At 32.7% G+C, this 25,225-nt stretch overlaps 1 protein-coding gene across 1 annotated transcript in view; it reads left to right on the top strand.

Moving 5' to 3' along the window:
* Positions 1–25,225, top strand: part of LOC145686454 (uncharacterized) — a 77,195-nt gene that overhangs the window by 43,049 nt on the left and 8,921 nt on the right. The window contains exon 2 of the mRNA XM_081759766.1: positions 18,120–18,215. Coding sequence (XP_081615892.1) covers positions 18,120–18,215 — 96 coding nt within the window. The remainder of the gene's footprint in view (positions 1–18,119; positions 18,216–25,225) is intronic.

Genomic DNA, 25,225 nt, shown 5'->3' with positions numbered 1-25,225 from the left:
CAGAATCTTCTAAACAAGACAGAAAAAATTATGCACGGAAATTTGACCGCATAGTCTTACATTAAACTATTGAAACTAAATTATTAAACTATTAAAAAGATACTTCTAAACTTTCTACACTATTAATAGTTTCTAAACTATTATAAAGATACTTTTATATGTAAAACTTTTATTTTATATTATTATTATTATTATTATTATTATTATTATTATTATTATTATTATTATTATTATTATTATTATTATTATTATTATTATTATTATTATTATTTGTAATTTAATGTCAGCAAGGAGAACTAAAAGTGCGCTAGAAATATCAGGTTACCCAGAAGGTGGGACCTTCACTCAAAGTGCATAATTTATACTTTACATCAGTGGGGATGGAAGAAAATTAGTTGAAACTAGCGACAAAATGAAAGAAAATGCAGAAGTATATAATTATAGAATAACATCTTTCTAGTAAGGATTGGAATCAGGGTTTGAGAAGAGGAAAATATTGAAGGAAGTAACGACACCAGCTTTAATTTCTTAGGTTAGGAGGCAAGCGGAAGGACATATATTATTTTGTATACCGAAAAATAGTAGTTGATCTGTATTGCAATTCAACATATCTGAGGGTGGCAGTTGGGAGAGCTAACATCCCATCTTTAGCGTTGTCTCTGATTGGAGGTGAGAGCCATGGAATAAATTTAAAGGCAAATAATATTGTTTGGCAGAATGAATCAAGTGGATATAAAGATATATGTCATGTCAGAGGGCATGGCTACTCCTGAGAAATATTTACTAGTCTTCATGAAAATAATACTCATACTTATATCTTAAAGACGGTACGTCCAAAACGACATTCAATTATATTCGCCACTACTAATCAGACTTTTTAAAAAAAGTTTCATTAAGTTGTTTTACAAATAGCATATGTTAACATTGTGTATATTCAGAGAACAGCAGTAAATTTAATGAAAACACTATGGACTCAAAGAGTAAATGTGTCAAATTTTCGTGTCATATCTAGCTCATCAGTAATTAAAATATCTATCGTCTTATTCTTATACTTGAGGACAAGAAACTAATAAAGAAATTCCTGAAATTGAGTGTAACTGACAATTGGTAGCTACATAATTTACTCCAGGATAGCAATCAATGAAGAAGGTTGAAAATTGAGACATCACTGAATCGAATGAAAAAAAATCACAAGGAGAATACCATACGCAATCTATTGAAATCAAACGATGCTGATGAAATTTGCCGTGGATCTAGAGCTCTTATTGATTAGTATGCATGTAAAATATTTTGAAAATAAACCTTATGGTTACAGAATTATTGAATTTGGGATTCGGTCTTAAACAATTTTTTGTAAAATAGTAATAATAATAATAATAATAATAATAATAATAATAATAATAATAATAATAATAATAATAATAATTAGACGAACATAAAAATCACTCACTAATTGCTACTTCAAATAAAAAATACATAGAACAAGCCTGTTATAGATTAATATGATTCATAATAAAGTGAATAATGAGAAGAATCCTCAAAATATTTAGTTATACATTGTTCACAGCCATTAGGTGTGGATGCCGAACATTCTCAATTTTTGGGGATGATCTGAGTAATGGTATAGCCCCTTTATTGTATTTTAATAAACTTTGTGGACATTACCCACCAAGATCCAAGTCCAAGTGAAAAATGGCACACATTTTCCACCATGAAAAGATATGTTGATTGGCCTGCACATGCAGCGTGTGCGTAGTTATAATAAAGAAAATCAAATGAAATTTTCAGTTTAGCGTCGCAATTTATGCTCTTTAGGCTAAGGGAGACGTTGATGAAAGCAAGTGAACGATAATGGAAGATTTGGTGGAATGAGAAAGTGTCAGAAAACGAGTTCCGAGAAATCTTACGGACACGATGTCGTCCACTACAAACTTAATTTGTCGGGGATCGAACCAGGAACACCACGCACCAGAAGTAAGCGCTCTACCACTGAGACATCGTGCTCTCTTCTCTCCCTAGTGTTGTAATGGAAAATTTAATTAGTCTTTACTCCAGGATCAGTTTCATCATAATGTGCAGCGTAGTTATTACATAGAATCACATTTTAGGTTTACAAAAATCGTTTTTCTCGATTTTTTTCAAGAATACTATGATTGAGGATTAAGATTCTCCATATCATTTGGTAAGCTCAATGAGATCTATGGATTGGTATATGATTCATCTTTGATCATTTTGTTTTGTTAAATGTTATAAATATTGCGGGTTTTAACTATTAACTCATTTCATAGCACGTGGTAAATATTAATTGACCCATTATTAATTGAGCCACCGTGGCTCCACCTAGTTATAATAAAGACTTGCCGACACCAATGAAGGATAATTTTATCAGCGATTGGGAATCATAATCAGATATAATGGAAGGATTATAGTCTTTAATATCTTTATTTATGAATGTAACACTAGAACTTTAAATTACATCTTTTCCATAAGCTTTCAGTCAATGTCAAAGCGATGAACATTTTATCTAACTACAGTCTCTTCATACCAGTTATCTTTGAGTAAGAGCAAGCGTTATAGCGTTCTTGATTTCAAAAGAAGCAGAAATATTCACGTGAGAGATTTCGCAATATCCCTCAAATTGTCTGCTGTTATCCTAGAAGTAGCAGAAGGCCTACTTGCGGTGTACCAGAGGTGCCGGTTTTTGGTCTGAGGACGACTGTTTTTAAAGCCGTGCTCGCGGGCCTTTTCTACTTTCTCCTCGGCTCTGATTGCAGTCAGAAAGATGCTCCAGCCGGCGAAAGACTTTCCAAACTGGAAACTTGGAGAAGGAAGACGCGGCGGGGAGGGGAGTATGAAGACAAGAGGTTAGCGCAAGGTCAATATGATAGTAGAATAAGGTCTGTTGGAAGTGACCAAAGTGAAAATTAACACGTATACACCACATAAACAACAAAGCGGGATGCGAAAAAAAAGGAACTTCAGTGACCAGCCAAGTTAGTCCACTTAAGCCCCGAAAAACGTTTCTCTACCATTATGATTGTCATGAATATATCATGCGTACGTGATTTTCTCAAACATTCTTTTCTCAATGGGCACTTTCTTCTGCCTTATATTCGAGTCATCAAGAACCATATTTAATTACGTGCCAAATTATAGGGAGAAAGGTCAGTTTTAAAAATCTTTTTTAGAAAGCCTGCTATCATTTTTACTTTTAAATATCGCCGTGAAACGAACTACATGTTATGCCATTAGTATCAGTAGGTTCCTTTAATTTTCGTGGTTCCGGGTGACATTTGTTAAGAGTCAAACACTTTCAAATTTGGTATCCTTTAACCAATACCATATATGTACATATCAACAAGAATTTTAAGAGGTTAATGACATTTCTCTTATTTCATACACATTGTAGCTAGTAGTTAAGTTAATATCATTTAGCTAATGGTATTTTTTAATATGTATTGGGGAGGCAGGAATAAGAGAATATGTGATTAAGAAATGTTCAGATACAGATTCCATTTTTTGGTAACTGAGTTTAGTTCTCTTTCTCATCTTGATCTGAATGCATTGCTCAATCAAACAAACAAACACACTTTAAACAGTAGACTTTTCTTTTACATAAGTCCTGAAAAGGAACATTGAACTCAGTGGCGAAACAATCTCAGAATCTATTTATATTTATTTATTTAACAATCACCAGATATAGCTCAGGGGTCATTTTATACTGGATATCTAACAATGACAATAACAATGGAAAGGATTTGGGAATATATTGGAAAGGACCTATTTTAGTAGTTACCATCCTGGCATTTGCATGGTAGGACTGAGGAAAACCCTGGAAACCCCAGTCAGGATTGTCGGCAACGGGAATCGAACCCACGACCTCCTCAATGCGAAGCTGACGCTCTACCACTTGAGCTAATTCGCTCCAATCTAGGTCAATAACGATTTCTATGGAGATCTGCAACCATTATTGTTTACTCTAGTCTTTTTTGAGAGAAATCTTCGTTCTCGTGCTTTATTGAAAATTGATAAAGGATATGAAGGCTAATAACACGTTACGATTAACTATCTCACAACTACTTACATTATAGATTACACCACATAATCCTTAGATGTTAATTCTTCGAAATAAAACGTGTGATAGTGATTAAAATAGTTTTATTATTATTATTATTATTATTTCTATATTACAAAAAGTGTTAGTTTGTGCGAACGCTAATTCCTAATTATAGGTGGTCAAGTGAATAAGTATCAATACCTGCGCTACCGGCCTGCCTAATACTAATAGATGTCACTAACGCAGGACAATTTGTAGATAATTATTTGCTAATTTCTACAGCAATACATTAACGATTTAATTGTAACTTAAAATTCATTGTTTGAATTTTTATTATGATTCATTATTATTTATTATTATTTATGACTTATTATTTGGTAATGGATAATGATGATACTAAACGTGGACGTGCTTTGCTATTTATTATCAGCACAAATAAATAATTAGAGGAGCTCCTCCGTGGCTAAGTGGTTAGCGTACATGCGTTTGGCGTGAGAGACAGAGTTCGACTCCCGGCGAAGCTCATATGGTTCGGATTCCACGTTAATCAGTAAGTCCACGTCTCATATAGCCTTGTTGCTGAAGGGTACGTTAAACTCAAAATCAACTCAAGTGAAATAATTAGAACTTTTAATTAAGCACCATTTTAACATACAGTATACAGAGGGCGAAGTCTTGGGGGCAGCAACTAGTAATACTAATGAAGATAAAAAAGATAATGAAGTAGAAAACTTGGTCAGTGCTTTTACTACTTTGAGAAAACTTCTATGAGTTTGATCATATGTCTGTGGCGTGCTAAAAAGGTTATCAAGTCTGAAAAATAAAATTACCGCCATCGCTCAAAATGCTCAAAACAGGTTAAGAATGATATTGTATTTTTAAAACCTTGAAATTCTGTCGGTAACCCAACGTAATAACCCTTTGTTATCACTGAATACTTATACATGTATCGTTTTAATATTTTATACGCACTTCTACTGTTCATTACACTTAAACCTCTTTGCTACGCTTACGCCATTTTCTTCGAATTTTAGTAATTAAATAAGGATGCAGAGTTTATGGTGCCGTAATTGTGGAGAACTAAAATTTCTGCACTGCTCGAAAGGTCTTCTAAAGAATTATTAGTTCCTTTCATACTATTTTCCAGATATTATCTGACTTACTTTTGAAATGTTTGATGTTCTTCGTCTTTAAACTATTCAGAAGGATCAAAAAATGGGAGAAAACTTAGCAAAGATTCGCTCATTTCGAAAGAAAATGGAAAATTTGAAATTTTTGAGTTTTACGTCCCACAGTTATACCGGTTAGGCTAAAGGAGACGGTGATTATGAGAAATGAATGAAATTAAGAAAGTGGGCGGAAACGGGAGAACACCTAGAAAACCCCTCGCACACGGTGTTTGTCCACCACAAAGTTCACTTGGCGGGGGCTGGGATCGAACTCGGGACCCCAAGTACCAGAGGTGAACGCTCTACCACTGAGCCACCGCGGCCCGCGAGAGAAAATGGGGAAACACTCTAAACCTTTGTGTTCATATTAATTTTCACAAAAATGTTATCCTTTTAAGTATTTTGTTTGTAATTAAAATATCCTAGAATCATTATCAACACACCAACATAATAAGCAACAGAGGAACATTGTGGCTCAGTGGCAGAACATTCACGTCTTGTCTGAGAGTTCTCTAGTTTGATCCTAGGCCATATGAGTGTGGTGGACAAGATCATATTCGTGGGTTTTCTTGAGATCCTATCGTTTCTTCCACATTCTCATTCCACCAAGCCTTTCATTATTGTTTACATTCATTAATCTTCCGTCTCCCCTAGCCTACAGGATATAATCGTGGGTAGTAAAACTATATATATAAATTGAAGGTAAGAGCAATTGAGCAAATTTAAGAATTTTTGAATATGAAATTTAAAGTAATTTGTAGTTTTACTCCCCACGATTATGCCCTGTAGGCTAGATGAGACGTATGATTAGAATATATATATATATATATATAATGTACAATAGTACACTTTTGAATATCACATAGTGTAATTATATAAAAAATCACTTTTCCTTTAAACGTTTTTCAAAAGCTATCGGACATCTGTCTACAAAGTTTCTTCCAAATGAGGACATAATTGACATATTTTGAACATTGGTTCACACTCGTGGAAGATAACTGGTTGCTGATCTGAATTTGGGTATCCAATCATGTAGTTTCTTTGTAAATAATTATTATTATAGATTTATTAAAGAAAAAATTAAATACAGTGTAGGGAATAAAATAGACGCATAATTATTTTGTTAATTGCACATTGAAGCTCTTAATATTCCAATTTTAAGTACAGTTATTTTGTCATTTCATTTCGTATGTCTTTATTATTACAACATAAATATGTATTCATAGAGTTATGATAATATTTATAAATGTAATAAGAGAAACTGAGATTGAATTATTTACACAATTTTATAAAGTATTAGGACAAAAGGAGAATAGTAGAAAAATATAAACAAGAAATTTAGGAATGATCCGAAAAATGGGTCAAAAGATTGTGATCTTGGCCAAGAATTTTAGGAATAATTTTTAAAAATGCATCAAAAGATTGCTATCTTGGCCAATAATTAGTTTTTCGATCAAGGGCCACAAAATTTTTGAACGGCCCCTAAATCGAGATTTCGTATTTTCTACGGAATAAACACATCATACTGAGTTAAGTGATACTTTGGGCTTGGCTAAACTATATGTAGTTCTCTAGATATAAGGCATACAAGAAAATCTTTGATTGAAATTGATCTTTTGATCCAAAGCAGGAATGGAGTTAAACTAGAAACACACATGTTAATAAAAACTTTTATAGTTTGGACAATAGACCTATATCATTGTAATGCATTAACATCATTGCAATGTATGCCTTCATCAAACTCAATAGAATCATTACATTGCTATCTTAAATATAATTACATTAATATAATTTCGTTGCGATATACGATTGTCTTTACCAGAGACTTGAACATTATTGCATTGCAATGTGTAATTGAATTCATCAGATACATCAACACCATTGCATTATAATATATCATTGATTTCATTAGACACTTTAATATCATTGTATTGCGTTATAGAATTGTCTTCATCAAACACATTAAAATCGTTACTTTACTATATACTACTGGCTTCATCAGACAAGATGACATTATTGGATGTCTATCAGACACACTAACATAATTCCGTTGCAATATATCATTGCCTTCATCAGATACTTTAACATCATTGGATTGCGATACATAATTGCCTTCATTAGACTCATTAACACCATTGCATTAATGTATGCATTTATTCTAAGGTCAGATTTAGATTCTAATTAAGCTTCTCAGAGTATATTACTGTGTCAACATACAAAAGACTGATAGCAATTGTACCCTATCGAGAATCCAATCTGGAATTATATTCTTCAAAGGCAAATGAAATAGTCCCATTCAAAAATTAGAGAAATTTTTCGTACATGATTTGGATATTTCACCAAACCAGTTTCTGCAGGTAAAATTCAGTAGATTATTTGCAATTATATCTTGTTTCTTTTCACTTCTTTTTCTCTGAGTCTTACAGAGGAAGTAGTCTGTGCCAATTTTCCCATGGCCTTTACTCCGCAACAACGCGTTTTTATACGTTGGAATATTTTATCCTTCCATTGCTTTATTTCGTAAGAGTTAATTAGTTGAATCATATATCCTGTATATGTATCTCATGTTAAGAAACAGATATGTGTCTTTAGAAATTGTCACATTACGAGCTTACCAAGTGTCTTCTTACAATATTTTAATATTAGGAATAATTTCTGTTTCAGATCATTACTTATAAGAAATGTTATATCATTATTTATTAGGTTGGAAATCAACTTTAATATAGCTACTTCCTGCAACCATTGGCTTTAATTGCCTGTTTCTTAATTTTTAAGCATTATTTTCGTATATTATTGTCTTGGAAACTGTATGAACAATTCCGCTTTACGAGTATATATACATAAACTCCCAACGAGTGGTTACAAACAAGGCGCTTTATTCCCAAGGTATTTACTGGAATAAAATCACACGTATGTGATATATGTTGTTCCTTTATATTTTTGACGATTTTAAGTCGATTCCCTTCCTTAAAACGCACTTTTTTCTTTCCGTTACGCAGTCAGTATGTTCGTAGTTTTGCTGTTTGGTGGTAAATGAAAAGTTTCTTTCGTTTGTCAATGTTTCTTAACAGAAGTGGAAAACCGTTTCTTCCAAGACCTATTTATATCGTAAGTTAATCATTATATTTTTTCATTTATATATATGGAAACAAGTTCTTAATAAACCAACTTACAAGAATTAGTAGAAGATACTTTGGTTACATATTGTACTATTACAAAAAAGTATGCATGTCTTATATATTGCTTGTAAGGCCAAGTCTTTACACATAGTCGTAAAGAAAATCGTTCTTCATTTGACTTTTATTTCATGTATAACTTAGAATTCAAACGTCTGTACATCATAATATTTGACAAACTTGTATAACAAGTCAAGGTTTACCACCACACCAAATTTGAACCAGTTTTTTTTCTTAGTTTGGTTGAAGTCGTGCCATAGATCTACACGAGGATGACAAAGCATGATATGTACAGTCACCCACAAAAGTTTTTACAGTTTGATAAAATTTATTTTAGGAATAAGGTGATATAGCTGGAACGTACAGAAAATAACATTCTTTTTTAATTTATTCAAAACTTTACTCAACTTGTCCTTTGATCTTGTAGTTATTTATGAAACAGATTTCATCAAACAGAGAAAGCTTTTGTCGCTGACTGTACATCTATACAGGCAAGCAAATTACAATGTTATGAATTACATTTAAAATACTTTTAGTTCACTACTGAAAACGAAATATATTATATACTTCCAAATCAGAACATGACCGAAAAAGTAACATATCATATCCTGTCATCTTTGTATAGGTCTAATTTATGAAGTTGGAATTTGCTTGCTTGTACAGATGTACAGTTGTATTATATATATATATATATACATAAACTGGCTACCCACTGCTCTTCGAAAGCGGAACTTTCCTAAAATTGACATTAAATCGAGGAACTGTGATTTTTTGGGGCAATGAGATTTTCTATGCCAGAATACGGCCTTCGAAAGCAAGGTGGGTGGCCAATTGTTTTGCCATCCTCGTAGAAATATAGTGTCTCTGTAATTGATTTGTTATGGAGAAATCAAATGAAAGATGAAAATTGGCACTTAAATAAATAAATATTTTCTGTGCAACTATTGTTAGCAGATTTACATAGGGTTTGCAGTGACAATTTTAAATATGTTTCACTGCTTTATATTTGTTTCTGGATGGTCAATACTTATTCCCGGGCTCGATTCCCGCTGCAAGCACAGTCAGCTTGCTTCGTCCCGCTCTCATCAGTTTGTTTCGTCATCGTCCTTAAGCTTGTTAACCACCGCTGCATTGACTGCGTAGTCACGACACCCTCACCAAAGAATTAGCATAACTTGCGCCCCACTGCAGCGGCGTTTGATCCCAGTTATAACTCGTACAGCATACACATCCTTATGGCGTTCTGTGGAATTCCCAGTTGATTCTGTCCTTACGCAAGTTTACTGAGTAATTGAACTGCCACAACCAGGTAATATGTTAATATACCCACACCAACAACTGATCTTAGCCTTATCTCCATTCGCATTCAACTCACGGTGTAAGGGCCAATTGAACACAGACCCCCACAAAAAGCGACAGAACTTCCTTGGTTACCTTTATATAAACATGTAATGTATATAGTATGTTGTACAGGCTTTTAATTACCAAGTCATGGACGGACAAAAACCTACTGTATAAAATTTCACATAAAACAGCGATGGGACCGATTTGCTGACTTTACATCTTCCAAATAAAACCATTCTTCGACTGTTTAGGTTTAAATAAAAATATGGTTTGTTTAATCACATTTCCATTTCATGATCGTTTTGTTAAACTTTTTATAGTTGCAACTGTTTAAAGATCGTTGATATTAACTAAAACTTACAAAATCCTACAAATTATTTGTAATATTTACTTGTAAATAGATGTAATATTCAGATTGTGATTCTTTGGAAATTTTATGATATTAATAGTCTCTAATGTATGAAAACAAACTGAAACTTTTTTTGTTTTGTGAAACGCATGAGACAAAAGACAAATAACATGTTAACACACCTATAAATCTCTCTCTATATATAAATCAAATTGACGTTGTATGACACCTTTTCATAACAAAACAAGACGGCTAAATTATTTGAATTTTTTTTTTTTGCAAGAAGCGGACATTTTGCTATAGTTATGAAGAAAACCAGTAGAATGAGAAAAAAGAACGCAATAAAATATATATATATTCCACATAATTTTCATGGAGGTATCTGTAACTAAATAAAATCATTTTTTGGTATTCCACTCGTGTTTTATTAACTTCGACGGTGAACACACTCAGTGCGTTTGAAAGTAAATTAAAATAAAATAAATAAAACATGGATGAACACCAAAACAAGTAAAATTTATATAATAAGGAAATTTCCTTTATAAAACTAAACAATGTGTCTAAAAGGCAATAAGTATTCTTAATTACAACAGTAATTGGGTTAATCCGATATTTAGTAATCTAAACAGGCAGTTGCACTAATTAGCTCTGATTAGGCCTCGAGTCCCACGTTACTTATAAAATTACTCTTTTTCTTTGCTTTGACTTTTGTATATATATATATATATATATATATATATATATATATATATATATATATATATATATATATATATATATATCTTTAATAGAATAAGTTATGATCAGTGAACTGAATCACCTTAGAGGCAGTATATGAAGCAATAAAATTATTTTTTTTTTTTTCAATTTTCATTTAGATAATAATTAAGGCACTTCATAATATCCACACACATTTTAGTTCTTCACCCAATCCTCATTAGAGAAAATAATAAAACTTTGATTAATACACATAAATAAAAATAATAGAGCTGGTTGTTATAAACAACTTATCTAGATGTAAATTTTAGAAGCCACGCCAAACGTTAATGTGGTCATTCCTCTGTCTCTTGTCCTGTGTATATGGGTGGTCCATATGTCAGAATAGATAGGATGGATGCCGGTAACTAAAAGAGGATCACTGCTAGTCTTGAGGCAGAAATGAATAGAAATGAATAAATAAATAAAAAAATAAAATAAAATGTAGGGAGAAAGTAGCACAACCAACTACTTTTCGGTACCTACTTGGTATTATTGCTGACGATATACAGCGCGAACGGAAAACAAAAGCAAGGATTAGAATGAAGAGAGAAGTTTCTAAGAATCAAACAACACTTTTGTGCGTTTTCAAATAAACAGTTAAGAAAGGCTTATCAAATGATTCATTGTGAATATTGTAGTCTACGGGCAGAGACAGTACGCAATAGAAAATAACCTAACTGCTTCCAAAATGTGGATGAGAAGAAGAATGAGAAAATCTATGAAGAATTAGATCAGTCGAATAGAAAATCCATGAAAAAAGATATATGTTGGAGGTAATCAAACCGGGAAACAATAAACTGGTTAGGATATTCAAGAAAACGGGTATTGTGAGGGATTTGATGGATGGTATAGTATATTTTAGTTGCGTCAATAATTGTTCTGAGGTTAATTGCTTCAACATTCTGTTAACTAATGTATTGTACCTTCCTAAAAAGAGCTAATATAAAAACTTAGTCTTAACTTCTAGTTCTAAAGCACACTTGCTTGAAATCTAAAGTAATTCGAGAAATTATAGAAGAATAAGTACTTTATAGTTTTCTATAAACGTTGGTATTTGTAAATTGCCAAGTCCACTTTTAAAAATACTGTACGGTGTAGGTTGTCTTAGTTGTTGTGTAATTTTTCTAACAATTTCTACTGAATCCCATTGTTTTCAAATGAGTACGTTTCAGAAACTATTTTGAAGGACAGCATGAGTCAAAATGACTCATTTCATTTTTCAAATGGAAAAAAAATAACTGTTTTTCACTCGGTTCTTTCAACCTTTCCTGACTTTATCACATCATTTTCTCGGTATGTTATATATCTATTTTAAAAACATTTAGATGATTAGTTCTCGAGATATTGCTATATATACCTACAAGGACGGTGAGAGTCATTTTGACTCATTATTATTAGAACATGAGGTTTTGATTAAAATTTTCAATTATTCGAACGAAAAGGTTTAGTAGCGTAAAGCTTTGATATTAGCAACGTCTACTTATTTCATTATTATTATTATTATTATTATTATTATTATTATTATTATTATTATTATTATTATTATTATTATTATTATTATTATTATTATTATTATTTGACAAAGAACGGAACATTGTTAACATGCGCGTGAGAGACTGTTACGAAAAAAAGATGTTATTTGTAACAAAAACTTCATTACTAATTTAGCTGAAATATACCTTATTTCGGTTACAACGGAGCTTTTTCCTACGATTTTGAAACTAATACCCCCTCCTTATGGTATTTAAATAAATCAGCATACTGACTTGTTGATTTTATAATTTACTAATTAATTAAGAGTATTACATATATAAGACAATTCTATTAGTAGCATTTTATTCAATGAAAGCTTGAAATCTAAAACAATTAAATATGTAGGTACTCATCACTATTTTTCACGGAAAATTTGGTGTGCTCCAAACAATTTTCGCATATTTATTTCACTTATTTAAGGGATTTACAAAAGCATTGAAAATAATTATAATTTTACATGTAATTAAGGCTAAGATATTGATGATCTTTTATCCTCTCTTTTCGGGTGTCCAGAAACGTTCCTCTGGACACAGGTTATTTCACTTCTTAGCGATTACCTGTTCGCCAATTTCGTGGAATTTCCTTTTAAGAAAAATATTGTTGTGTCTTTTTGCGCTAAAAGAACTGGTCGTGCTGAAGGGTTATTGCAGATGAATGAAATACATATACTTCATAATACAGAATGTTAATTGTTACCCAAAAGGAGAAATATTATTCCTTCTTCGGTAGCAACTTGAGATGCTTATAATTTCGGATTATGAAATTAACTTGCTTGCGTGAGCGATTGACACAAATTCACTCATTTTGGTCACTGCTGTGTACGGACATGCAAAAATTTAGGCATTTTTTTGTCAATAAACCTTCTGCTTGATTATTAAAACTACAATAAAGGAATTTCTTCATCTACGGAAGAACGAATACAAACAGATAAATAAAAACTTTTCATAGTTCACATATACAGTGAAACCTGTCTTTAGCGGAATCGAGCGGGACTTGCAAAAATTTCCGTTAAAGTCAGGTTTCCGCTTAGTTGAGGTAGACCTTTCCTTTTAAAAAACTACATGCTTATAAAGGGGCATACTGAGAAAATATATTGCTGTACGTACATTGTTCGATTACAGTACTTCTTTCTTCTACGAATAAATGCACAAAAAAATTAAAATGAATACAAAATATACTATGCACTCGTTTTCTTTATTTTTCTAATAGCCAAGCACGGTTTTCTGTGTACATTGCTGCTTGGCTGCTTGACTTTCCGCATACACTTTAGCCTGAGAAATTATACTAAGTGAATCAGAATCATTTTTCCGTAAGACAAATTTTTCAGTTCCTTTAAACTTCGGAGAGCATCTTGATATTTATTTATTCTACACTCGTCTTCGAACTCGGTATCGTATTCCTCTTCTTCCTCTATCTCGTTTTCTTCTTTCCGACATTCCGTATGATTTTTGATTAAGTTGCGGGGATTAAGGACAATTTGTGGGGGGTGAATATGAGTAGTGGTTGGGGAAGGTAAACACTGTCCAGAAATATTTAACAAAAGAACTAACATTTTATCGCAGACAGTGTAATGTATATGTCTCACAAAATGTCTAAACATCTAAACGCTGTAGTCCGGAACTCAGAATTTTCCGTTAAATGTTTATTTTTCTTTCCGTTGTCCGCGTAACACAGTTTCCGCTTAATGAAGGGACTTTTACACGTTTTGTTCTCCAAAATTCATGGGACCGTGAAATATTTCCGTTTAAGACAGTTTTCCGTTTAATAAAGGGTCCGCTGAAAACAGGTTTTACTGTATTATATTTTCTTGAACAAACCAACCAGAAATATTATTTGAGAATATTTGGATATTTAGAAACACATTTCAAATTAAAGTATTTTTTTTAAATGTTCGACTTTAAAATAGAATAAACAAAAGAGGTAAGGATGCCGTACAATCCAATCAACATAGAATAAACTACGTATAACCACCACTAGGAATAAGAATTGCTGTTTTTCTCTCATCTGAAACATAATACCTAAAATACATTTCTTTATCTAAATTATTTGTATAATACATACACAATGTTTTTTTCTTTGTGAGTGTTGCGTGTTGTTGAGTGTCTCAGATGAAGATCAAGAAAACGTAAATTCAAAAGCTATTTTCGGTTTGTTCGACTATTTTAGTTTTGTTACTGTTGTTCGACTCCTTTCAGAATATTGTCATGTAAGCTGCATAATCCATCTTTTATCTATAGATATCTTAAATCTGACTGACGAAATACCACTGAGTCTCAAAAATACAAGGCAATATACGTGCTCCATATTTGTCTTTATGCTTGGCAACCTATTAGTAGCGTGTACACTCATGTTCAAAATGATTATCGCATATCTATAACTGTCTTCTTGTAACAACATAATTTGATAATGATTTTGCAGGGTACTTCTAATACTGATACTATGTGTATAATCGGGAAATGTATATTTGTGTAAATTTCATAGGAAAAGAATTGTAAATACGAAAATTAAAATTAGTAAAACAAAATGTTGCTAAAGGGACAAGAAATTTTTATTTTCGTTTTATTATTCTTATTTACTGCTCTTTTGACATGAAATTTTCCACATACATGACTGCCAATTATACACATACTAACATTATAAGAAATATCGGGCGAATTCGTTATCAAATTATATTCCTAGAACAACATATTTATAGACATGCGACAATAATTTTGGACATGAGTGTACATTTAGATTTCAAAACCACATGCAGAAAACAAACAAAGTGGTACTCGGGTAGAGAGGGGGACGAAGTAGAGTCATTATTACATGTAAAAAATCGCTTTGTATAAACTGCGATAGACTTACCATTGTTATCATCCATTGTTAGGCCTATCTAATGAAACATTTTGGGGAGGCCAACGATGTTTCATTGGGCGTCTAGCCCTCTCTTCCTCCTTCTAGTTACGCATCTGGTCGTGGTTTTAGTTCCTACTGTTTATTACTTGCTTGGCATGGTATTTTAGGCATGGAAAATATCTTTTTTAAAATAATAGAAAACGACTATTAAAATCAATTGGAGACTGAAAAGGAAAGATCAAATAATGTTTTTTTCTATGGAAAGAAAGGAGAGAAAAAGAAAGCAGCAAACAGATCATTCTGACACGAGGAATCAATTAAAGAAAATGAATCGATTGGAGCCAAAATCCTCGTAAATATCGCGTGTCCAACATGTCTTCCAGTTTCTGTATGCCTCTGGACATATCGCATCAGGGTTGCAAGAAACGTAGAAGTTAACAAGAGAGTAAAAAATATTCATTAATTACAAATGACATTTTATTTCTTCTTCTACTATTAGCGTAATAATAATATACTGTATTGGCCTGAACATACTTAGTAGTACGACCTTGAATATAACATGACCACTCGTTTTTGAGATAATTTCGATAGAAAAATAAAAGTACTAATCAAAACATCTTATACCCACTATGAAAATATTACTGACAATGGAAAACTTCTCAATTTAAAGCTCTTTTTAAGATTTTAATCCCATTCTCTATTGCACCTTTTCCTTCCGGTGGTTATTAGTCCATATTCAAATAGCTGCTGGTATACTCAGATATTCGATTACCCCGTGGAAGAGTAGGGAAAGTACATTACAGCGCAATAGTAAATTTTAGGTGTCCATCAAATCGAACTATAATAGGGTTCATTACCATTACCTATTTCCTATATACACCTGACCGTGATGAGTCATGCAACGGTACAACCCGGTCCGGGAGAGTAATGCAAATGGTACAGTCCGGCATGGTATGAAATAATTCTTTAAAGAAAAAAGTATCACTTCTATAAAATTGCTTTTGTATTAAAAATTAAGTACTTCTTATATCGTTTCGATAGCACACAAAGAATTCTAACGAATCATATCATCATTACATCATCTATTGTATAGAATCACTAGAATCTCGATAGACGCACAGTTATTTGCCGGTAATGCCAGTTTAAGTAATTCAGTGGTAGAAGCTCTACTTTGAACAACAATTCCAAGTTTTACAAAACGTTTTGTAAAGCTACACACAACAATTTGATTGATGTGTTATGGCAAATGGATGGTAAATGCACAATAGATTTTTGTGTTTTAATGAGTGGTTTGAGTGAAGGGAATTGAAGCTCAGACCTTACATACTACACAACTCTTTAGCCGGCTGACGAAGTTGAGTGGTTTCAGGCATTAGACTGGCTATTGCGGGTCATATCTGTCACGTGTTTGAATTCCGATAAGGTGTTATAAATTCTTCTTTCGCCATTCATATGATTGTCATCTTTCATACCATATCGTCTCCTTGCCTAAACTGTAAAAATTGGAACGTGAGATTTAAAAATCCAATATATTGATAAAGTAGTGTTTAGATGGGATGTAAGCGCTCAGGCTATATAACTAGGTATATTCCCATCATGGAAAAAAAGTTTCGTAGTCGAGGTAGATTATTTTGAGCCTAAACCAGGTGTATAACCAAACAAGACACGATAACGATTATACAAACTAATAACTAATCATATCAAACGAGCCACTATAAGAAAATGTTGACAGATTTATTATTGCGATATGTTTATCATTACTACTACTAATAATGGTTGGTATTTATTATCCTTTTCCTCCCTTTTTAGACTAATATAAGATGTGAACCGATTCAAATTTGAATGTGAACTAATTTCTCTACTATCTTGGTCAAACTTAGATCCCTTGGGCAAGAATAGAACACTGTTTAATAACGAGAAAATTAAATAGAAATTTTTGATTACACTCATATTTTATGCTAAAAGTTTTTGTTACTATTTTGATAGATTTTATAAATAAATTCACAGTATTTTTTCGTGTGAAAAATTTATAATCTCAGTCTAAAACTGTAATTGATGAATTTCAGTGCTCTCGCCTTAGGTACGAACGGTCCAGGGTTCGATTCCCGGTGGGGGCTTTCGGTCGACAAACTGTAAAATACTTTTTCAGGCCAGCCATCCTGAGTGAGGTTTTGTGGTTTTTCCTCATTCACACCAGGCAAATGCAAGGATAGTACCTAACTTATGTCCCAGACCGCTTCTTTCCTTCCCCAATCCTTTCTTCCTTTCCTTTCTCGGATACAGTGCTCACCGAGAGATTTCGTCCCTCGTATACGCAATGGGCTAAGTGGCCTTAGATGCCGAAAGCCCAGAAATCTAAATCCTAAATCCTGATGAATTTCTGTTTAAGTAGTTTTGAAATACCTTACGTGGTCGTATCATTATTCTTGAACTAAGAAGCACAGGATTAGTCAAAGTAGTAACTTTTAAAATGTGCTCTTATAAAATTTTCAATCTAAATTTTATGTAGCGTGAACTCTGAAGAATCGAATGTTAATTATAATCGTTCAATAAGTAATTATAATTGTTCTACTTCAAATTAAAATGGTATTCGGCACCTCTTATTTATCCAACAGATCTTCGACTTTTCAGACAAGAGACTGCAATGTAAAATAATGTTAATAATTTCTGAAATGGACAGTCAAAAAATATTAAAGTGTTCAATGTACTTACAGAAGTATACTATCCTTTTTATAAGAAAAGAAAGTTATTTGCAAATCTTTTCATGAATATAAAGTGCTATTTACTTTTTACTTTTTTTTTCCAAATGATGTTTTAATTTTACTAACATTATGCAATTTTGCCCTTTTTGCAGCCCATGAATAATATTATATTAAAAAACTATTTCTTTACAGGTTCATTGTCTAATTTTGCTCGTAATTGTTGCTGTGTCTGCTACGAACATCGAGTTAACTCCAAAACCAAGTGACAGAGACAGCCATAATGCTCCGGTAAGTATTATTCTTTCAAACTGTATTTGCTATACAGTATTTAGTTATGAAATACAAACCAAATTCTTATTGAGCTATTAGAAAAGCTTCGCCCGAACAAAACTCAGCCAACCAGAGCACTTTCCCTCCTCTTCTTCTTATGGAAAGCAATGGATTATATCATTAAGTAATTCGAATAAAATCCATTCGACACATTCAAAAAAAACAAACTAAAATCCAGAGCACAGTGAAACTGCACTTTCTATTTTTTTAAAGGCAAAGAATATATAATACATTCTGATATGGTTAATGAAGTATAATATGTTTATGTAATATTAAGAAAATTGTAAAGCTATTATTCAAGCATTTGTTCAAAAATAAAGATCTTATGCCGCTAGTAAAATTCGAATCATTTTCTGAACGTTTTCGTCAAATGAGTGTTGTCGTAGAAAGGCATTTATTAAAATTAAGATGCCAGGAAAGTTGCAATGCCAGGAAAGATAAGGAATGATATTCAGTAAATAATAAAATTATATAAATAAGTCATTTATGTGACAGAAATGAACCAAATTTAGTACGAGTGAAATAAAGGCAGCATGGAAATGATACATCTGAAAACAGATGGAAATAATGCATTTGTGATCTATTAACTACACCAACATCTTCACCAAGTTTTCGTTTGATTTTAATTTAGAATCCCTTTCAGCAGCCAGACCATATAAAAAGTGGGCCTACAATTTAATATGAGTTCTGAATCACGTGAGTTTCCACCGGAAATCGAGCCCAGGTCTCCTGCGCCAAAGGTGCACACTCTATCTAACTACATACTCACGAGGGAGCTCCCATCTTACGCAGGGTTTTTACGATTCTTCTCAGTTGGGAACTTTATTTTCATGAAACTTTAACACTCTAGAGCAATAATATTCAACCTTTTATTTTTGTGGACCCTAAATAATAATTTTCTAATGAAGTGAAAAAAAAATGAACTGAAATCTTTGAGTTTTACGTCCCACAGTTATGCCGGCTAGGCTAAAGGAGACGGTGAAGATGACAAATGAATGAAATGGTGGAATGAAAAAAGTGGAAGGAAACGGGAGAACCCCGAGGAAACCCACGCATATGGTGTTTGTTGACCACAAAATTCACTTGGTGGGATCAGGGTTTGAACACGGGACCCCATACACCAGAGGTAAACGCCACGGCGGCCCCTTTTCTACCGTTCTACTGCTGAGCCAGCGCGGCCCCTTTTCTAATGAAGTATGTACTCTGAGATTTAAGCTATGCTTAATTAAAATTATAGGTCTGTATCAAAGTAAGTACTCTGTAAACCAGTTTTATTACAAGGAGAATTATGCTACATTTAACGGAATTATGTTACAAAATAGAACAATGCTATTTTAAATGTTATGTACTTCTTAAGAAATCATCACGTACCTGAAGTTGAACGCCACTGCTCTAGAGTACAGTAGTTTCAGCCAAATCATAGCTTCAAGGATACTGATCTGGCAAAGAATCCATTGTTTAGTCTGAGTAACATAGTAAAGCAACATACGGGTTTCCAGTATTACTTGTGATAGTCTTATGAATAGGTCCAGATTTATCTCTTTGTACCTCGTAGAACGATAAAAGCATATGTTCATTTTTGCTTTCAAGAGGCGATAGAAGAGAAGAAAATATAATGATTGTGGAAAACTTTGAATTCGAGATCGGATTTTACAATGTTCCTACATTCTAGACGTTTGCACGGGCCTGAATTTTTAGCTCGGTCCCGTCCCGGCCCGTGACTTTATAACGTGTGGCCCGACCAGAGTCTGAAATGTTTTAATCTTTAGGTCCGAGCTCGTGTGATAATCAAATGGGCCCGAAATAAGCAGAAAATAATTAACTCAAAATTGTACTTCTTTCAATAATTAGAGGCTTAATTTTGCAGTTTAACGAACGTATTAATGAACTAATTAAATAAAACACAGAAAACTTAGCCAAATAAGAAGCAATGACAATTATACAGTGGCACATTCTAGTCGAGTTGTTAATGCATGTGCTTTTTGTGTATGTGATTTGCAGATTCGATTTCCGGTAGGATACTTGCCTCGGGTACAATCCAGAATAGTGATTCGGTACCAACAATATATCTTGTTTCATTTAGCCTCAGTGCTGAAAAGAAACGTTAAATTCAAAATAATCCAATCCAAAATAAGTGATGATAACTATTTTTTACAACAAGTATAGGTTGGTGTTATTTTAGCATTCGTAATCGAGATATCTCGAGTTGAAATATGTAGTCGATTGTTCTGATAGAGTTTTCAAGTGTTTTTTCTCAGTTCCACTATATGACTGTTGAGATGGTACTTTTAGATGTAGATCGTGATTCACTTTATTTTCAAATTTGTTGATTGTTTAATAAATTTTTGCAAGTCTATTCTGCATTTCAAAGTCCAAACAGCTGAACAAGCAAACTGTTTTGTTCATTTTATTTTCTTTTATCCTAAAATCTTCATCCTCGTTTTGCATTATTTGGGGGTGGAATACTTTGTTAGTTTCAAAATATTAAACCTTTCAAATTTTTGTTGTATTTTTCTTCTAGAAATTGAAACAAAATATCAATTCTCGTCTTACCAAATGAAAGTATTTTCAATTTCCTTTATTAAAATAAACCACCTAATTGCTATTAGTATATAATCATTAGTATGCGAGAAATGGCTTGTTAAAAATGCAGTTTCTTGAAATTCACGCTAAATGAATGTTTAAAATATCCTTAACACGAAGTCTTGAAGAACTTATGTGGCCATCCAATGGTTTCAGATGGTCCATCCAATGGTGTGTTAGTTTTTATTTTTTAAAACTTTTTACCGAGATCTGCCATTTCTTTCATTCAAGTTGCTCTCCTGTTGTCTTTAGACACTAGATATACCTTACAATATCAACACTATCTGTTTTTTTACAATTACCCATCAAACACTGACCTACTTTAGCGTTAGTGGTAGTGGTGATTTTGAGTTTCTTCCCCCCCCCCCCACACACATATCAGCTTGTTGAACACTAAACCGGCCAAAGAATAAAATCATTGACAGTGATTTCGCTCCTGAAAAAAATTAAAAAGCTATAGGAACATTCCATGTCAAATCCATCTCAGATTTTTGTAAAAATTGGCGCACAGCTTTATTACAGTGGGAGATTAAAAGATCCCAAAAATTACCGCTCTCGTCCTGAAAGTGTCCCCATATAGGGTATTTAAAATGTCGAAAAAGGGCATTTTTTCAGTTACAGTGATTATTAAAAATTCTCATAAAATGATTAATATGTGCACAAGAGATATGCAACAAACACCATTGGAAAGCTTAAAGATTGCTCTACAAGTTGTATTATATTAAAAATACCTGTACAATGAAAAATAACACGTCAAAAATTCAAATTCAAATTTAAATCTTGAATTTCGCATAGAAATGTTCCTCTGAATTTGTCCAAAGTTGTCCAGATTTTAGTCTCATATGTGTACTAAAACACCGCAAAGTTAGATTTTGGGCACTCAATGGGATCCGATTCAAAATTTAACATAAACCAAGCATTGCAAGATATTGACCATGTGAATATCTGGGTTCAGATCGATAACCATTTGCCTGTAGCTATTTACCTGCAGCATCAAAGGAAATTATATTCAACTTCAATTGTTTCTTGATGTTTCCGTTTGAATTTAAACAATTATCTACCTTTCGAGTTAATTAGAGAAGTATTACGTTTCCCAACATTACTTAATACATTCATTATTCTTGTTAGTCAGTATGGATGTTTCTAAATTTATATTATGGCTACATTGAAAGAAGTCATTTTTATTCCTTTGTTTCAGGATTGCTGTTACAGGCATGTGGAAGTGCATAATTGAAATAGAAAAAAAAAGAATTTATTGGCTAATTGTTTGTGCTGAAAGTGTGTGAAGTGATTGTGAACAGTGACACTGTGTTTCATAACACATTTGATAAAAATATTGTGAATGGGAGGGAAATATATCCTTTCCTTTCATAACAAGTTCTGTAACAGCAATCTTGAAACAAAGAAATGAAAATAACGAATCAATGTAGCCAATATAAATTTTGAAACATGCGCACTGACTAACAAGAATTATGACCTATATTGAGTACTGTTCGAAAACGTAATACCTCTCTAAATAACTCGAAAGGTGAATAATTGTGTAAATTCAAACGAAAACATCAAAAAACGAATGAAGTTGAATATAAATTCCTTCGATGCTGCAGGTAATAGCTACAGGCAAATGGTAATCGATCTGAACCCAGATATTCACATGGTCATTATCTTGCAATGCTTAATTTATGTTGAATGTTGAATCGAATCCCATTGAGTGCCCAAAATGTAACTTTGTGGTGTTTCAGCACAGATATGAGACTAAAATCTGGTCAATTTTGAACAAATTCACAGAACATTTCTATGCGAAATTCAAAATTCAAATTTTAATTTAAATTTTTGAAGTGTTATTTTTCATTGCACAGGTATTTTTAATATAGTACAACTTGTAGAGCAATCTTTAAGCTTTCCAATGGTGCTTGTTCCATGTCTCTAGTGCACATATTAATCATTTTATGACAATTTTTAATAATCACTGTAACTGAAAAATGTCCTTTTTGGCATTTTTGAACACCTTGTATGGGGACACTTTCAAAAGGAGAGAGGTAATATTTGAGATTTTTTCATCTCCCACTGTAATAAAGCTGTGCACCGATTTTTACTAAAAATCTAACATCTTCAGGTCAGATTTTTTTCATTTCATTGGTTGATTTCACATGGACTGTCCCTATAGCGACACATCGCAGTCATAGGCGCTGATATCTCGATAGTCATAGGCACACATCGTTGATCGAAATTTACAAACGCCCCTAAGAATTTCTGTACCTTATTTTGTAATCGTTTTGAATAATTTGGCGCCCATCATATAATGTGTTCCTCATAGGCATAGTTCAGGAAGCTGGAAATGTTCTTAAAATTCAGGATGTCCTTTCTTATTCGGGAAAGGTAGCAATCCTAGCATAACCTCCCCATTTGATTTTATTCTCTGCTTAGCAAAACCTGTCTGGATTATTACCCACCTACTTAATATTCTGCTATATACGATCATTCCTCCTCCTTCTTTGTCTATCCGAACTCAAGCCCTGTGTTCTTCAGGTTTCCGAAATTTGCCTCTATTTAATGTGAAAACAACGTGCTCACTCATCTTAATATTTTTATGTATGACGACATCATGTGATTCCAGCTAATTGACTACGACCTGTCTCTTCAATAAACAAAACAGTTATTGCATGAAAACAGCATTGGGTGCCAAGTGTAATTCTTAATACTCCCGGAAGTTCAGAGAGCTTTTATGTCTTTTCTGTTTTTTAGTGACGAATGCTTTCTTTTATGCTATGCAGTTCACTTAATAATATTCGGCTAATTCATACGAAAACAGGCTAGAGAGCTGAAGTAGCTATGGTTATGATGAAGTTCAGTAGTTTACAACTCGTTATATTAATTTATTTGTTCATTCCATTTAAGCACACACATCTGTGCAAAGAAGAGGAAAAAATGTAGAAGTGTTTACAAGTAATATTTGACATTTAAATGGGACGTTATTTACATATAAAGGGCGCGCCAGAAAACTAATAAATTTGGAAAACCAAGTAATATACGGATTAAAGAAAAACAACCTGGAAAGTGCTCAGGATGCCGGTTTAAGCAAAATATCACTTGAGTAGTGATCTCCATTATGGTCATGAAACGCAAAGCTGATGCGAAATATGCACTGCGTTGCTACCAGTGATCATTCTTCAATCTAAAAAAAAAAAAAAAAAAAAAAAAAAAAAAAAAAAAAAGTGTTCTTTCGCCCACAACCATGCCATTATTTACACTAAAAATCGCAGATACATCGTTGTTTGATCACACAATCCGCACCACTGTACGTAGAACCCATCCATAGCTATGACCCTCCCAAATAGGGAAGTTTGCCGTTCTGCAGCACCAAAGAACCCCCACATTTGGGAGAACATAGTTTCGGGTGGGAAGCGTTTACTGCAGTGGAGAGTGTGTTGTCAAACATTGGTGTACGTACTGTTTTCAATCTATACTATCACGTGGTCGGGAGAACATTGTACCTTTTTGTTGATTAGGTTAAAAGAAATGGCTGGTCTTCGGCAGGAACCAGCATGAATTTCACTTCTACTTCACGCTTTGTATCAATAATGAAGAACACCATTTGAATGATGTTTTGTTTTGTTCTTATTGGAAGTTGATTTTAAAATAGCATTCTGTGTACCGGTACTTTCCAGAAACAAATAAATAAATAAATTCACATGTTTGATTTTGAATTTAGTAGCTTTTCAAGTACAGATCTTTCTTCCACACCCTTTACATATATGTGTTTCTTTAAATAACATTCAACTCTATTTCACGAACTATGTACACTCATGTCCAAAATGATTGTCGCATATCTATAACTGTCTTCTTGTAAGAATATAATTTGATAATGATGTTGCAGAGTACTTTTAATACTGACACTATGTGTATAATCGGGAAATGTATATTTTTCATAAATTTCATAGGAAAAGAATTATAAATACGAAAATTAGAATGAGTAAAACAAAATGTTGCTAAATGGACAAGAAAGTTTTATTTTCGTTTTATTGTTCTTATTTACTGCTCTTTTGACACGACATTTTCCACATACATCTTTTTGCCGATTATATATATATAATGACATTGTAAGAAATACCCGGCGAATTCGTTTTCAAATTATATTTCTACAACAACATATTTATAGATATGCGACAATAATTTTGGATATTAGTGTACCTTTGTTCATACTTATATCACTATTACAAACAAACATTCGCTTTATTTGTTCAGTATTTAACTTCCTAAAGTTTCTTATAAAGCTAAGTATAGTCGGTAGTTAAAGAAAATGGCCGCTTGACAATTCATTTTATCCAGTACAGCCAACTAATTGAGTCCATATTTTCTTACTTAAACAAAATATTATTTTTTCTACG

The sequence above is a fragment of the Thermobia domestica genome, chromosome 5 (genome assembly GCF_964235325.1).
Source record: "Thermobia domestica chromosome 5, izTheDome1.hap1.1, whole genome shotgun sequence".
Lineage (NCBI taxonomy): Eukaryota > Metazoa > Arthropoda > Insecta > Zygentoma > Lepismatidae > Thermobia > Thermobia domestica.
The sequence above is the reverse complement of the archived record's forward strand: the minus strand, read 5'-3'. Positions and strand labels throughout refer to the sequence as shown.